Below are 17479 nucleotides of genomic sequence, written 5' to 3'. Positions count from 1 at the left end.
TGGAATAACCTGGTCTATATTCATACTGTTGCTGAACCTAGACTTGACCAACTGCAGCATCAACCCCAGATCATCTTCTTAGTTAAATCCAGGTGCCGACTTTTTTTTTGGGCCAGGCAGTGTATATTCACAAGCACCATAGCTATTTAAATGACGCACAAGGTGCAAAGTGTAAGATTGGGCCCCATGATTTTTTTATCAGCAATAAACCCAAAAGTCAGGGTCTGCCATATTAAGGGGTTGGGCCAGTACACTTCTGTGTGTGCAGCAAATCTTCCAAAATAATATTTGATAATAGAAGTACAATGAAGTACATTTAATTTGTTTTTTGTTTTTTTTGTTGAGACTTCTAGATGCTAGATGATTATTTCAGCTGACTTCAGCCACACCTATTTATTTGAAATCTAAAGACATACCTGAAAACCCAACATTATAGCCTTGGAAATTCCAATGCAGAACTTTCAGTTTCAGATGCAGTGTTGCACTGTTGGCACTGCCTCCGACTGCGAGTGCTTATATATGGCCATACATGAACTAAACTTTCAGTTCAGTTGTATCAGGTTGCTGAAGGCAGAGTGGTAGGTAAAATAATTTTACAGTCTTATAATGCTAAGCTAATACAATACACACAGATGCTGTTGCACAGTTTTAAAGCTACTAAAATGTGCTTGTTCCATATAGAATTTTTACTGTGTGCAATGGCAACAGAAAAGCAGGGCAGTTCTGAAGATGTTTCTTCTTCTGGTGAAAGCAGGTTTGTAAAAAAAAATGTTAGTGCAAGTAAATATTAGTTTTTTTATTTATATGTACAACTTTTTACTGTTTCTTATTGACAGTAAACCACTGGAGGGGCTGTTCCACAGCCATTTAGAGGAGAGGGTTCGTCCTTTAATCGACCTGATTGATTCTCTGAGGCAGCTTGGTATTGAAGAAGATTTAGCTCTACCAAGTATAGCAGTGATTGGAGATCAGAGCTCTGGGAAAAGCTCAGTGTTGGAGGCTTTATCTGGAGTGGCCTTACCTCGAGGAAGTGGTGAGTAATTTTCAATTATCCTTTACGTCTTAAGTGATTCTGAAATGCACATTGAACGATCAGCATTTTTCAGTCTTTTATGTATTATTTTATGTTATAATCCACATATACATGAATAAATACAAATTTAGAAAATTAAAAAAATCATTTTTGCAGACAACTTATTTTGCAGAAAACTTATTTTAAGCAATTTCTGTGTTTTAATTACCTGATAGAGCAGTGCATAAAGTTGAAGTATAATGTTTGTAATCGATGGTGTTTTTCAACATGGTAGACAAAACTGTATTCCTATTAAATCTGTTTACTACAGATTCAGGCTTTTCAAGGTATAGACGGCAGGGTTTGAGACTTTGGGGATTTAGAGACCTCTCTGGTGAGAATGTGTATTGAAGCCCATTTCCACCACTTGGGAAAAAAAGTAAAGGACCTCCACCTAGTCATAATTATGAGATAATAGGTCATAATTATGAAATAATAGGTCATAAATATGAGATGCTAAGTTAAAATTATTGCAAGTCATAGTTATAAGATATTAAGTCATAATTATGAGATAATAGGTCATAATTATGACATGCTAAATTAAGATTGAGATAGTAAATCATAGTTATGATATATTAAGTCATACTTATGAGATAGTAATTCATAACTATGAAATAATAAATCATAGTTATGAGACGCTAATAAGAAAATGTGTCATAGTTATGAAATATGAAGTCATAATTACAGATGTTAAGTTATAATAATTAGAATAAGTCATAACTATGATATGCTAAATTAAAGTGGAGATAGTTAACCATAGTTATGATATATTCGGTCAAAAGTATGAGATAGTACATCATAATTTTGAGATGCTAAGCCATAATTATGTAATACTAAGTCTGAGGATGTAATCTAATAATATTAATATCTAAGAATTATGATTTAGTGGAGGACCCTTAGCCCAAGTAAATGGGCTTCCATACCTTTCAGAGCAGAAGAAGATATATATTGTTATTGTCCACAAAAAAAAAACATCAACACCCATACAAATGACTTTTTAGTAGAAGATTTAATTAAAGATTTAATTTAACTTTTAATGCAGGTTCATGTAAATAAACATTGTGTACACAGTGTAGCAGAAAACTCAGAAAACTGATAACATGAGAAATCATAACAAAAATCCTTTGAGTTGCAGTCATACGGAAACATACAGTTGTGTTCACTGAGCAACAGCTGTTTGGAGTGAGTCTAGTAGTTTTATACAGAAGACACTCAGTCGGGTGTCTGTTTATGTGGTTGTCCGTGTATGGTGTAATGTGTTTAAAACAACAGTGAGGACAGCACTTAAAGTCCAGCAGAAATCCCTTTTTTTTGTTTTAAAAGAACCTATTGAATGTAGATTAAATGTATTAGACATTGCAAGGATGGTCGTCTCAGGACACTGATAGATTTAATTGGAATATTTTGTCCATTCATTACTCAGGCATATTACTACTTATAATTTTAAAGTAAAACTCTTAGTGAAGTGCTGCTTTAAGCGTGAAAATGGACATGATTTTATCTGACAGAGGAACTGCCGTAACCGTGCACACTGTAAATGTTTGCTAAGATGAGGAAGTATACTACGTGATAAAAGCTCTTTAGTGTGGTGGGATTTTATGAAAGCAGAAGTACTACTTCTGTTAAAACAGAAACTTGTTTCTATTATACAATACCATGTATTGTATTAAAAATCCAAATACATAATTTACCAGTGCTGGCACATAATAAACAATGAGAAATTTTAAGGGTACTTTCCACCTTTGTGTTTGCACACTACACAGTTCCGTGTTCAAATGCCAAATTTCCTAATCCCAATACACCTGATTTAACTAATCCAATGGTGAGCAATTCCGGTCATGGTGAAGGAAACTGACATGTTAAATGCCAGATACTCTGAATACTGCATTTTCTGTTCAGACTGCTAGCCCATATAAGATTTTTGTCATATCTGGATTGTATCCATATACAACCACATACCAAATGTAATCCGATTTTGCAAATCATATTTCAACCACAATTTTGAAATGGTACAATATTTTTTTTAAGAAACTGACACAACTAACATAAATATCATTTTATATTGCCATTGTAAAATTCATAATTAGTGGTATTTGACACCACTAATAAAAATATTTTATTGGAATGTTTGCTGGAACGCAATCAACCAAGATAGAATGTCATTCCCAGTTATACAGTAGTGTGAAAAAGTGTTTGCCCGCTTCTTCATTTCAGAAAATCAAACACATATTAATATTAGTCAAACACAACATAAGTAAACACAATATGCAGTTTTTAAATTAAGGTTTTTACTGTTTTCAAACAAGAAATCACTTAAATAGGGCCTGCTTGACAAAGTGAGGTACACCGAAAGATACTCAAAGACTAGACATCATGCCAATATTCAAAGAAATTCAGAAACAAAATTAAAGAAAGTAATTAAATATATCAGTTTGGAAAAGGCTATAAAGCCATTTCTGAGTTTTGGGACCCCAGTGAGAGCTGATATCCCCAAATGGCAAAAACACGGAACAGTGGTGAACCTTCCCAGGAGTGGCTGGCCGACCAGAATTAGAGTGCAGCAACGACTCATCTAAGAGGTCAAAGAACTGCAGACCTTACTTGCCTCATTAAGGTCAATGTTCATGACTCCACCATAAGAAAGAGACTGGGCAAAAAAAAAGAGTGCCAAGATAAAAACCAACTACTGTGCAAATAGGACATTAAGGCTCGTCTCAATTTTGCCAGAAACCAGTTTGATGATCCTCAAGACTTTTGGAAAAATACTCTGTGGACTGATTAGACAAAAGTTAAATTTTTTGGTAGGTGTGTATCCCATTACATCAGGCGTAAAAGTAGCACCACATTTTAGAAAAAGAACATCATACCTACAGTAAAACATGGTGGTGGTAGTGTGATGTTTTGGGGCTGTTTTGCTGCTTCAGGCCTGGAAGACTTGCTGTGATAAACTGAACTATGAATTCCACTGTCTACCAAAAAATCCTAAAGGAGAATATCCGGCCATCTGTTCGTGACCTCAAGCTTAAGTGTACTTGAGTTCTGCAGCAGGACAATGATTCTAAGCACACCAGTAAGTCCACCTCTGAACGGCTGAAGAAAAACAAAGACTTTGGAATAGCCTGACCTGAATCCTATTGAGATGCTGTGGCATGACCTTAAAAAGCAGTTAATGCTCGGAAACTCTTCAATGTGGCTGAATTACAACAGTCTGGTAAAGAAGAGTGGAGCCAAAATTCCTCCACAGTGCTGTGAAAGACTCATTACAACTAACCACAAATGCTTAATTGCAGTCGTTCCTGCTAAGAGTGGCCCAACCAGTTATTAGGTTTAGGGCATAAACACTTTTTTACACAGGGCCATATAGGTTTGGATTTTTTCTCTCTTAATAATAAAAACATTAATTTAAAAACTGCATTTTGTGTTGTCCTTAATCTGAAACATTTAAAAAGGACAAACATGCAAAAAATAAGAAATCATTAAGGGGGCAAACACTTTTTCACACCACTGTAGATCCCAATATCCTACATCCATGGAAAGCAAAAGCGGCAGGGCACAAATTAGGGGATGGATTGGGGAGTGTTTGACCTCTCTAATTAAGACATTAACCTTTCAAAAGTGTAAAAACATTTGTTTTGTAATGTGCATGCAGTTCCTTTAGTGCTGCTACTCATCAGCATTTATAAACCTGCCTATATTCACTTCCTACATCCTGCACTGCTCCTAAAGAGTCTACTCTCTGGTGATGTCTACAGCATTCAGTGCTATTGGATGAGGTATGCCCCCTGTGCCCTGTATACTTCTTATGACAGTTACATAAACACCACGAACAACAAGACAAAAGAGGGAACGTTTTGGCTCGTTTCTTCATTAAGGTAGCACCTGCACAGGCCATGGCACTACTTGTAAAGAGCATTGTGGAGTTGTTTGAATTTACTATTCCACCTTAAATGCTGCTGTGGCAGTCAAACAGTCTACAGAGGTGACACAGGTTTCAGGCTAATGCATTTTTAGAGGCTTTGTGATAAATGTCTTTAGCTTTTAAGGTGGAACAGAACATTCATGTAAGAATCTAGGTGTAGTTTCATGTGGACTGTAGCAGAAGCAAAATTGTATATATAAAAAAAACTCTTTAAGCACTGAACACCTACTACAGGCTCAATGTAACATGCAAGGTGGAACTGAAAATGTGAATGTGAAATTAAAAGCTTCATACTCTGGTAGCTTTAGTAGGGATTTTTTAGGTTTGGGGAAATAAATTTAAGACTTTTTATAATATTGTAATTAATATTGTAAAGACAATTTTCAATAAAAACAATATTGAGTGCACTTAACTTGAATATCAAACTTGAACATGCAAAAAGTGTTTACCATCCAACATTTTTTAGGACCATTAGAGGGTGGATTTAAGACATTTTAAGACAAAGTAAGGCCTTATTTGTACATCGATTTAAGACTGCAAATCTAGCTGGACTCTGGCCACAATTGTTAAGGTTAAAGATGGTGAATTAAAGCAAGGGAACCACTAAAACTGTGTTTTCTGTTTTGCTGTAGGTATTGTTACCAGATGCCCTCTAGAGCTTAAGCTGAGGAAAATCAAAGGTGGAGTTCAATGGCGAGCTACCATATCTTACAGAGATGAGTACATTGAGTTTGATGACCCATCCTTGGTTGGAACTTATGTTGAAGAAGGTAAGGACAGTTGCTTATGACATATATATTTATTCAGTTAAAACCAGACATGAATTTACATACACTATAAAAAAATTACACAGATGCATGTTTTCTCAGTGTCTGACATTAAATAAGAATAAACCTTTCCCATTTGAGGTCAATTAAGATCACCAAAATTATATATATATATAAATATATATAAAATTATATATATTTGCCAAATTTTTAAGGCATTTTTATTACTTTCTGCATATATTTCATTAGTATTTGGTACCATTGCCCCTTAAAGTATATGGCTTGTTTAAACGTTTTGGATATCCTTCCACAAGCTTCTCACAATAGATGGGATCAGGGCTTTTTGATGGCCATTCTAAAACATTGACTTTGTTATCCTTAAGCCACTTTGTAACCAGTTTGGCAGTATGCTTCGGGTCATTGTCTATTTGGAAGACCCATTTGTGCCCAAGTTTTAACTTCCTGGCTGATGTCTTGAGATGTTGCTTCAGTACCACATAAGGTTCTTTCCTCATGATGCCATCTATTTTGTGAAGTGCACCAGTCCCTCCGGCAGCAAAACAACCCCACAACATGATGTTGCCACCCCCGTATTTCACCGTTATGATGGTTATTCTCAGGCTTGCAAGCTTTTCCTTTTTTCCTCCAAATGTAACAATGGTCATTATGGCCAAACAGTAACATTTTAATTTCATTAGACCACAGGACATGTCTCCAAAAATTAAGGTCTTTGTTTCTGTGTGCATTTCCAAACATTAATCTGACATTTTTACGTTTCTTTTGAATTAATGGCTTCTTCCTGGCAGAGTTAATGTTAATACAGTACATTCACTGTTTTACTGTGGATAAGGACACACTCTTACCAGCTTCAGCAGCATCTACACAAGGTATTTTGTTTTGGTCTTGGGTTAATATGTGGATCAAAGCACATTTATCTCTGGGACACAGGACCCGTCTCCTTCCTGAGCTGTATGATGGCTGGACATTCCTAACTTGTTTGTACTTGTACATTATTGTCCTTATGGATGAACAAGGCACATTCATGCATCTGGAAATTGCACCCAAGGATATACCAGACTTCTCTTCCTGATATCTTGGTTGATTTCTTTAGACTTTCCCATGATGTTACACAAAGAAGCAGTTTGTTTAGGTATGCGTCCACAGGTGTGTCTCTAATAAACACAGATGATGCCAATTAACCAGAATCAAATCAGAAGCTTCCAAAGACATGACATCATCATATGGGCTGTCCCAAATTGTGTAAAAGCATGTTTATATTTATGAACTTTTGACTTTTTAGAAAGTGATAAAAATGACTAAAAATTCTCTCTCTCTTTAATCTGATATTTGGCTAATAAAAATAATTTGAATAATCCTAATTGATATAAAACGGGAAAGGTTTACTATGATTTCATGTCAGACAGTAAGAAAAACATTCATATATGTGTTTTTATATATTTTATATATGTCTTTTTATATAGTATATATATATTGTTGTGAAAAAGAAAATGTAATGTAAATGTGTCCAATAGCCCAGAATGAACTGGCTGGAGATGGAGTTGGAATATGTGATGATCTCATCACACTGGAGATCATGTCTCCTGATGTGTGTGATCTCACACTGATCGATCTCCCTGGAATCGCCAGAGTTCCTGTGAAAGGTCAGCCTGACGATATTGGAGATCAGGTCAGTGTAAAACAACAGTTTGCCTCAGGTTGTTTTATATAGCCGGTTAATATTTTGAGTTTTACAATTTTACTAGAAGGATCAATAAAAGAATACATACCTTATTTTTATGAACACACTACAACAAAGAATAGGACATAATATAGAAAAAAGGAGGTACAGTAATCTGCACAGGGTGATTAGAGTGACTAGTGTTAGTAATCACAAGCATAGCTGGAGATAAAAGAAGTCGGGCTATCAGACAAAAGTTTGTAAATCCATTTGTACATTCATCCCAAGTCCATTTCACATCGGATTTCTCCTAAATACTACTGCTTAAAGCCCTGATGTCCTCTTCTGTTAGAGAGGATAATGAGTAGGGGATATGAGATGAAAGAGAGGGTGGAGAACGGGGAAGTGAAAAAAGTCAAGTTAGCCCTGAGCCTTTATTAACCCATCATCACTTCCTATGGGTTGAGGGAACTGAACCAACAACCATCTGGTCCCCTGCTCACTTCTCTAAATTTAGGCTACGGCTTCCTCACACACTGTCTGATGTTGTATCATCTGTGGGTTATAGACTGTGGGTCTATATAAGTGCTAGAAGTTACACAGCACTATTACTTGAAGTTCTAAAGCTTTTTTCTTGTCACATAGATTAAAAGTCTCATACGAAGCTTCATTGAGAAAGAACAAACTATCAATTTAGTGGTGGTCCCATGCAACGTGGACATTGCAACCACAGAGGCACTGAGAATGGCACAGGAAGTGGACCCTGAGGGAAAAAGAACTCTGGGTAAAGTATATACACAGCTATATTTAGAACATTTAGATCCCAGGACTTTTATTCCAACGTAGATAATGTTTTTTTTTCTTTACAAAATTAATATTTTAGGCAATGATCATCAACAAATGTAAAAGGTACTCCAAAAATGATTTTATTAAGCTGTGGATGTATTGTGGGTCCTTTTTTTTGAATGAGCCGATATATAACAATAGTGCAGGGGCTTTTCCCCCACACGGATCACGCACTGTGCATTAAAAATCTTAATAATAATAATAATAATAATAATAATAATAATAGCACATATGAAAAAAATAGTTAAAGCATGTTAATATACATAAGCAATACAAAAGTAACATATTTGCCCAAGAAAAAGATTAATCTTCTGTGCGTAAGTTGGAGTGTGTATCTAAACTGTGTATTATGGAGGCCATGTGCACAGCGGAGCAGGAGGAGAAGCTGCTTGTGCTTTTCATGCAGACTGAAACTGGAAAAGGAACAAGTTTTTCAGCTCAGGAAACTAGGGCTGCAGCTATCGATTATTTTAGTAATCGAGTACTCTACTGAAAAATCGATTCGATTAATCAAGTAATCGGATAAAACATATTTGTTTGCTTAAAGAGTAAATAAAAATACACAAGAGAAAACAAGACATTTCACTTAGTAATGAATGACCAATTGATTTCCTTTTTTAGGTAAGTTATATTTTTAGTATATATTAGTATAATTCACAACATACATTTCCAAACTGCAAACACAAATAGAAAAGGAATAATAATAATTTAATAATTAGTACTTTAATAAATTAAGTTAAATTATTTTCAACAAGGATTTCATGTAAGTATCAAAATATAGGTAATTAATCAATAAAAAAGGCATAACATTTGCATTATGTTGTACATCTTCTGAACAGCAGAGATGTTGCCAGTTCATCTAACCAAGCCGGTGAAATGCATTTATTTATTTAAAAACTCCTCAGCGCTGTGTTCATTTACATAAAGCCTGTATTAAGTCTAGAATTGTCTGTTTTTATAAATTAACCACACATTAGACAGTATTTCTAATAGTCAGCGCTCCACAGCGCTGACGTTAAGTTATTAAGATACATTAATAAGGGTGGGGCAAGACTTTTAGAAAGGTAAACTCTATTTGTGGACGCAGGTGAAGCACGTAACGTAGCGTAGCTCTGTTAGCTAACTTGTTACCTAACCTTGGCAGTTTGATATGTTTCCAGTTTAGTTTATCGTTGTTTAATGTCTAAAAGGGATCTATGTTATCCATGATCAATCGCCTCAATCGCCTGTTAACATTGCGCCGACAGACGCATTTCATACAGCTTTCAGTGCATTTTATATATTATTAATTTAGGCATTTATACACGTTAGTTAAATAAATTAACATACAGGATAACAAACACCTTTTGTCTCCATTAACCTTCACTGTATTTCAGAAAACCATAAAGGCAGAATTCTGCCAAAGAATTAGCTTGGGTTGTACAATTTTTAATAAAGGGATTATTGTACTGGATATTTTACTAAATACAGAAGATTGTATAATCTGTGTAGCTGCATATGAACGGAGATTACTGGTCTTTGTAAAGTAAATCCACAGCTAACCAGTGAATTTAGAATATACATATACTATACTTACTACCACATGCGTTGGCAGGTTTGATGTGAAAGTTTTGAAAGCTGACAGCTCTGTCTGGCGGGCAGGCACATTTTGCATTGCATGAGGAAGCTATTGCCTCTTTATTCTACAGGCGAGCATCATTTTTTTTCATTCAGACATTTTTTTTCCCCCAGCATTTTATGTTTACTCAATAACAGGGAGTTTTCCAATGTAGCGAAGTAAATTACTTGTGTCAAAATGTACTTGCATAAAAGTAAAATTACCAATTTTCAAAACTACTTAAAAAGTACAAATTACTCATAAAATCTACTCAATTACAGCTACGTGAGTAAATGTAATTCGTTACTTTCCACCTCTGCTAATGCTGGGGCCCCAGTCTTAGTGCTGGAGAAATTTGGGGATCTAAGCTTACTGTAAATAAACGGTCAGCTCTTGGTGTACCAGACTAAAGGACTGCTGATATTAATGTTTATCTTGAAGGCCAGATATGAAGAACAGTCCAGGAGGGATTTTCCTATTTATTTCTGTTCTAAAACTAACAAGTGCTCAGACTATATAAAGCTGTTAGAAGTAGTGAGGAGTAGATGCTTCCTGGATGCTGACTTGTCACATTCTGAACGCTCTCTGCTCAACAAAACGCAACAGCTTTTAATCTTATCTGTGTGGTTAGTTCCACCTAGTGGTGGACCCTTCTCACTACAAACACATTTATAAAGCATCTAAATAATGTGAATTGTGTGTGTGTCTTTTTTTTATAACAGCCATTCTAACTAAGCCAGACCTTGTTGACAAAGGAACAGAGAAAAACATACTGGATATAGTCAACAATCAGGTTATCCCTTTAAGTAAGGGATACATCATTGTTAAATGCCGTGGCCAAAGGCAGATTGATGATAAGGTCTCTCTGGCGGAGGCTACTCGAGTGGAGAAAGAATTCTTCAAACGTCATGAATACTTCAGGTAAACTTAACTTGAGGGTGTCATGACTACTGTTACACTGCTGAGGTAGCTAAATATGTGACTAGAACAGCACTACTGAGGTAAATATAGTGTTCTTTGTTAGTATGTCTATGGGGATGTTTAGTGTTCAATTTATATATTCTAAATTGTCATTTTGCATTTGCTTTTTTGAATAGCAATACAAAGATACATTTAGGCTATGTAATATAAATGTCCAATTTAATCCAAGCTCGCAAAAAAACATGTTCTGTAATTGGTATTTGGCCTTTGGACAAAGGGGCAGGAAATATTCATTTCAGAGTCTTACTACATTGATCAGTTGACGTTTGTTACTTTGGACCCACTCACACCTGCTTTCTGTATGAACAGATGCCTTCTGAATGAAGAGAAAGCAACGGTTCAGTGTCTCGCCACCAAACTGACTCAAGACCTGGTCGACCACATTAAAGTAAGTTTCCATATTTTTATGTGATCTTAAAATTCAAAATTCAGTTCTAAAAAAAGAGTTGGATTATGTGAATATTTAAAAAATAATAATTAAAGAAATAATATAAATATGGTATTCATGCAAACCCCAACATACAGACAGGTTTTTTAAAAAATGCCTTTATGTTTTTTCTTCTTTTTGTTTTTCAGAAATCACTGCCTCTGCTTTCAGAGCAGATAAGGAAGCAGCTGTGGGACTGTAGAAAGGAGATGGGTCAATGTGAACCTGGCCCACCACTTGATCCACAAAAGAGGAAAGACTTTTTGATTACAGTGAGTGAAAATGTATATTCTATAACTCACAAATCTATTAAAAATTATTTTCTTGTTGAATTGCTGTTATTGGTCAAATTACATTTCCTTTTGATTTTAGAAGTGAACATAACTTCACATTCTCTACAGCAGGGGTCTCAGACTTGCAACCAATTGCAGCCCACAAAAGGATATTTTTTGGCCCATTACCTGAAATCAAATGTTATTGCTTTGAATTAAAATCTGGTAATAAAGGTCTTAAATTGTCTTAGATTTACTGTAAATCTGCTGTAGATATTACATTTTCAGACTGTGCTTTTAATGCCGGTAGGAAAGCACAGTGGCCCACTATAAACATCTAATCCAGGGAGGTTAACAGAGAACAATCTAACATTAGCGGCGAGCTAGCTAACATACTAACTTTAACAGCAAGCTAGCTAACGTTACTGGGGAGAGAACTAAGGTTAACGTAGAGCTAGCTAACCTTATTAGCGAGCTACCTAATGTTACCTGGGAAAGAATTAAGGTAACAGAGAGCTTGCTAACATAAGCAGTGTGCTAGGTAAATAACATTAGAAGCAAGCTGACTAATGTTACCGTGGAAAGAACTAATATTGGTGGACAGCTAGCTAACGTTACCGGTGAGAAAACTAAGGTTAACGGAGAGGTAGCTAACCTTAACAGCGAGCTAGCTAGACATACTTTAGCAGCGAGCTACCCAATGTTACCAGGAAAAGAACTAAGTATAGCAGAGAGCTTGCTAACATTAGAAGTGAGCTAGGTAACATAGTAACTTTAGTGCCAAGCTAGCTAATGTTACCTGGGAGAGAACTAACAGAGAGCTAGCTAACATTAGCGGCAAGCTACCTAACAGACTAACATTAGCAGCGAGCTGGTTAATGTTACCGTGTAAAGAACTAATAACTAATAAAAAAGAACTAATAAAAACTACATTTTACGGAATTAACTAGTTTTATTTTAAATAGAAACAATGTTTTCTGTAGTGAATTTGTTCAGTTATTTTCTATTAGAAAATTTAAAAAAATGTGTAATTTGACCCTGAAACACCTAACCACTCTAAAAGAATGTGGCTAAAAAGCATAAAATGAACTGTAAATTCAGTCATGAGCTTACATGTTTAAAGCACTGTGTTTGTGTTTTTTAAGACCATGATGAAATTTAATGACAAGATCAACCGCCTGTCGACTGGAGACGCAGGTAATAATGACAACTTGTTTGTTGAGCTCCGGTCAGAGTTCAAAAAGTGGAACGAATATCTTGAGAGCACAAAAACCTCATGTAAGTAAACTCTAGAGATACAAAAAACACATAGTAGTGGCATATAATAATTGCATAGATTAGAATACGGAAACTACTTGTTTGCATAAAAAAACAATATAAACCAACATTTTTGTAATGTTGCTCCTGTTTACCACATCAATAGACCTAATATTAGGCAGTCAAGTGCATTTTAATATTAGGGTTTTAAACAGAAATATTGCATCTGTATATTTTTGATTTTTGATTTGATTTTTGATATATTATTTCTGTATTATTTCTAATACTTGATATCACTTTAAAATAAGACTATCCTAATAAAAGGTATAATTTATAAGAGAGTACATTAATGGTTATTTATTATGTCATTAATAACCAGTTGAAACATAAAAACAAAAAGGTCTGATAGAAAGTGAAAAGTGAGTCTAATAAAATAGCTTTAAACTGCTATAAATGATTAAATGACATTATTTCAAGTAACATTTTCCTGTCCCAAATTTAAATGCAACACAGTTCACGAGACAGTCCAGACTATAATGAAAGAATACGACCTGAAATACAGAGGAAGAGAGCTGCCTGGCTTCAGCGATTATAATGTGTTTGAGACGGCGGTGCAGATACTTGTGGTCAAACTGAAGGGACCAGCTATTGAGACACTCAGGATCATCAAAGGTAGGTTTCCATCTTTTACATGTCTAATCACAGTCACAGTTTCTATTTCTTAAGTTGTAACTACATTTAGTCAGCAGTATTGCACTATACTCTACATCCTGTAACCAGCCAGGCCAAGGCAGTGTTTCAAACTGGTGCAGAGATTCTTGGGAAACTTATGATGTGTGGGTGAGCATTATCCTGCTGAAAAAATGTCAGTTTGAAGCCCTGAATGTGTCTGCAGGAGGTCCTGTACATATTGTTGAGCTGTTACTCTTATGAAGAAAGCAAGATTGAAGCACTCACAACATATACTTGACCGTCATCAGATGCCAAACAGAACTTATCACTAGATGATGACGATGATATGGTTCCAGTGTGTAGCAGTCCAGGTTTCTTGTACAAAACTGCAGTGGTGGCTGGCTGATAGACAGCCCAAATATATGGTAATTTATACATATACAACACACCAATCCAATGCATGTCCTTTCAAAGCCTGTCAGCTGAGCAAAATGCCTTTGAGTTTCTTGTAGAGGCATGTCTAGCAGTAAACGATCTCTCACCTAGAGGTACGCTCCCTAAAAGTAGCCTCTGAGAGCCCAAAAAAGAGTCTATTTCTATCAGCAGTATTGCCATGTAATCCACATCCTGCAGCCATCCAGGCTGAGGAAGTGTTCCCATCTGGTGGAGAGATTCCTGGGAAAGCCTTGCTGTGTGTGATCAAACATTATCCCGCTATAAAATGGAAGTTTGAAGACCTGCATAAAGGTGCTTACACACTGAACGCGGTAGGCGCGCAGTGGTACGCTGTCTCCAATAGAATTTTATTGTTTCTCCAGCGGTAGAGCGCTGTGTCACTGTGGTGGAGCCGTGCGTTTCCCCGCCCATAACCATGCTTCCACCACGCTACCTCTTACTGCGGCCAAAGTTTAATATGGTTAACTTTGACCTTGCAGCAAGCGGTACTGTGGCAGAAAATGCATGAGGTGAACTCATGCGACCAAGGAGAAACTGTAGTTCAGCCTACAATAATCACAGACTTAAGACTGATATTAACGATGAATGAATCTCCTGAGCTGCACAACACTTCCCTACACTCATAAAGAGATAAGAGGAGGAAGAGCAGAATCAGAGCTTTATTCTGATGGTAATAAACAGATACAGGTCTACAGAGGCTGTAGCGACTCAAATCTACAAAACTCTGGTCGCAGAGGTGACGAGTTTTAAATAACTCCACCTATTATCAGCAGGCGACGCTTGGCGTCAACAGGAGGACAACTCAACCACAACTGGCCACTGTCCAGCAGAGCGCCGGGCAGAGCGGAAGGCAGCAAGGCATACCATGTTTGAATGTAACCATCATCAGATCCCAAACAGAACTTGGATTTGTCACTATAGATGATGCGGTTCTAGTATGTAGTAGTCCAGGTTAGGGATGTCCCGATCCAGCTTTTTGAACTTCCGATCCGATACCGATATTTATTTGCACTTCCGATCCGATACCGATATCGGCCAATACCTATACCGACCTATCCGAGCATGTATTAAAGTTTAAAGTTATTTAACCAACTTACTTTGTTGTCAAACTCATGTTGAAAAGCGTTTTACTCTTGATAACAAGTAGCCAGCTGAATAAGGTGTGTTTGAATAATACACAATGGTTGGTAAGGAGAAACTGACCTGTTTTTTTTAGCAATTAATAAACTCAAAATAGACAAAATAATAAATAACAAACAGAAATGCCATCAGTAAACCAATGCTTAAAAAGCCATAAGTTCAAATATTATTGTAAATTGTATTAAAATAGCAAAACACACAACCTGAGTAGAAAATATGATTGGGAGATTATTTTGTACAAAGACGAGCATTTCAATATGCTCAGGTGTCAGCCAGTTAACCATAATATAATAAATATTTTGTATAAGCCATCAAAGCTAACTTATCAAACTAAGATACGTTTCAAACAGTTTTACCTTTTAGTTGCATAAATAAGAAACATAACATGTGTCATAAACTTCTTCTTTTGCAAATAATTGTGAAATTTACCCATACCCACTAGTTGAGATGAGATACTACAATAAGCATAATGACACTAAAAAACACAACAAGCAAAAATATTAATGTTAAGAGATAGAAAACTTTATTAAATTCAAAGAAAAAAACTCTTCATAAAGGGAGCTAATGCTGCCTCCAGCCGGTCTGACCGGAGTTCATCTTTCCTGGCCCGCGTTCATCCCTGTGGAAAAAATAATCTGAATTAGTAACAGAGCTAACAGCGCATAATTCCACTATTTACACATTAAATCACTCAGTTACACTGTAATCCACAGTAACTCAGTCTAACAGTTAAACTATTTACACATTAAATCACTTAGTTATACGTAACAGTGACTTAAAACAGTTAAAAGTTTTATACTGGACGGCCGGGTTATCTTAGTTTCCTAGCGGGGTTTCTTCTGCGCTGCAGCCGCGTTTGGTACACTGTAACTCGGCTAGATCCGTGTTAGCTTACCCGGTAAATTAGTGCGATAAGCTAACGGTAGCTTCACCCGGTCAGGTCTTACATTAAATAACGTACAGGCAAAAACAACCCTGGAAAACAACTTAAAACAGTGTAAAATATACCATTCTGATAAACACACGCAGCGGTGAGTGGAAATACAGGAGAAAATTACTTACATTTGTAGAGAAACTCCAGGCTCCGTCTGCCATGTATTTAAATCTGAGCGCTGGAATGCTGAGCTGGTGAAATTCACCGGACCGGATTTAACTCTCACTGGCGAAAACACAGCAAAAATGGAATTGATTATCTAAATAGTGCGATCGCGATCGCGAACTGGATCGGGAGTCTGGCATTTTCTCGTGCCTGCCGATCTGATTTTTGCAAGTATCGGCGGCCGATCCGATCCAAATATCGGATCGGGAAAAGCCTAGTCCAGGTTTCTTGTTCAAAACACCACTGCAGTTAAAGGCAATGGTGACCGGCTGATGGACGGCCTAGATATCTGGCAAGTTGTTAAAACAACCATCCAATTTTCTCTGCACGATGACACACTATCTTGACCTGTTTTGTAGAGGCATGTCTACTAGCAGTAAACAATCTCTCACCGGGAGGTACACTACCTAAAAGTAGCTTCTGAATAATTCTACGGTATTCACTTTGCATTGGAATTTTGTGACACATACTGTGTTCTCTGTTTTAATGTGATTTATGCGTTTCAGACACAATCCAGAAACAGTTCTCAGAGGCATCTAGAGCCTGCTTTAACAACTACCCTTTCCTCCAGTGTGTTGCAACGGTAAATACTCTTTAAGGATATAAAGAATGTCAACATGTCAACTCATTTTACTACCTTAATACTTTATTTAAGCTTGACTAATTTAGATTCCAGCTGCTCTGCTGACACTGTGTACCTTAATTCTTTTTGATTACGTCCCCAGAACAAAATAGAAAACATTCAGTCAAGACAAGAAGCCAAAGTGGAGCAGAGAATCCTGGAGCAGTTTGAAATGGAGGAACTGGTCTACACTCAGGATGGAATCTACTTCAAAACCTTAAATGAGACTCAGCCTGTTATGGATGGGCAGAAACCTTCAGAGGATAATTGTGCTAACCTTGACAGCAGAAACAATTATCCTGATATGCTGAAAGCCTATTATGAGGTAACATTTAGTAGTTCAGTGATTGGTTAATAAAGAGGGCCAAGTAAATTTCTATGGACCAGAATTAAAAATGTCTACTCTGAGATTAGTCTGGTAATGCCTTTTCCACACTACAGGATAACTGGGCTTATTTTGAGGCTGTTTTGCAATCGCCTCACTATTTCAGTGTGATTGTAATTGATTAATTTCCCAGATTATTCTGTAGTTTGTGGCAGTACACTTTGGCAGTACGGTGGCGCCTCAAGGTTTGTGAACCCCTCAGAATGTTCTATATTTTTGCATTAATATGACCTAAAACATAATTTATATGACATAAAAGAAAACAAACAGAACCCAGTTAAACAAATTA

At 36.4% G+C, this 17479-nt stretch overlaps 1 protein-coding gene and 1 long non-coding RNA gene across 2 annotated transcripts in view; one reads left to right on the top strand and one right to left on the bottom strand.

Moving 5' to 3' along the window:
• LOC103039332 (interferon-induced GTP-binding protein Mx1) overlaps positions 1-17479 on the top strand; it is a 50049-nt gene that overhangs the window by 29989 nt on the left and 2581 nt on the right. Inside the window, exons 2-13 of the mRNA XM_022674836.2 lie at positions 682-754; positions 837-1033; positions 5624-5761; positions 7291-7445; positions 8082-8220; positions 10602-10800; positions 11170-11248; positions 11437-11559; positions 12705-12837; positions 13330-13488; positions 16690-16766; positions 16909-17130. Coding sequence (XP_022530557.2) covers positions 699-754; positions 837-1033; positions 5624-5761; positions 7291-7445; positions 8082-8220; positions 10602-10800; positions 11170-11248; positions 11437-11559; positions 12705-12837; positions 13330-13488; positions 16690-16766; positions 16909-17130 — 1677 coding nt within the window. The 5' untranslated portion in view covers positions 682-698. The remainder of the gene's footprint in view (positions 1-681; positions 755-836; positions 1034-5623; positions 5762-7290; positions 7446-8081; positions 8221-10601; positions 10801-11169; positions 11249-11436; positions 11560-12704; positions 12838-13329; positions 13489-16689; positions 16767-16908; positions 17131-17479) is intronic.
• LOC111193551 (uncharacterized) lies at positions 15585-16694 on the bottom strand. Its single transcript, XR_002650595.2, has 2 exons — positions 16147-16694; positions 15585-15703 (listed from the first exon to the last, which is right to left on the bottom strand). It is a non-coding gene; the product is annotated as an uncharacterized LOC111193551 (long non-coding RNA).

The sequence above is a fragment of the Astyanax mexicanus genome, chromosome 21 (assembly GCF_023375975.1).
Source record: "Astyanax mexicanus isolate ESR-SI-001 chromosome 21, AstMex3_surface, whole genome shotgun sequence".
NCBI classification, from domain to species: domain Eukaryota; kingdom Metazoa; phylum Chordata; class Actinopteri; order Characiformes; family Acestrorhamphidae; genus Astyanax; species Astyanax mexicanus.
The sequence above is the reverse complement of the archived record's forward strand: the minus strand, read 5'-3'. Positions and strand labels throughout refer to the sequence as shown.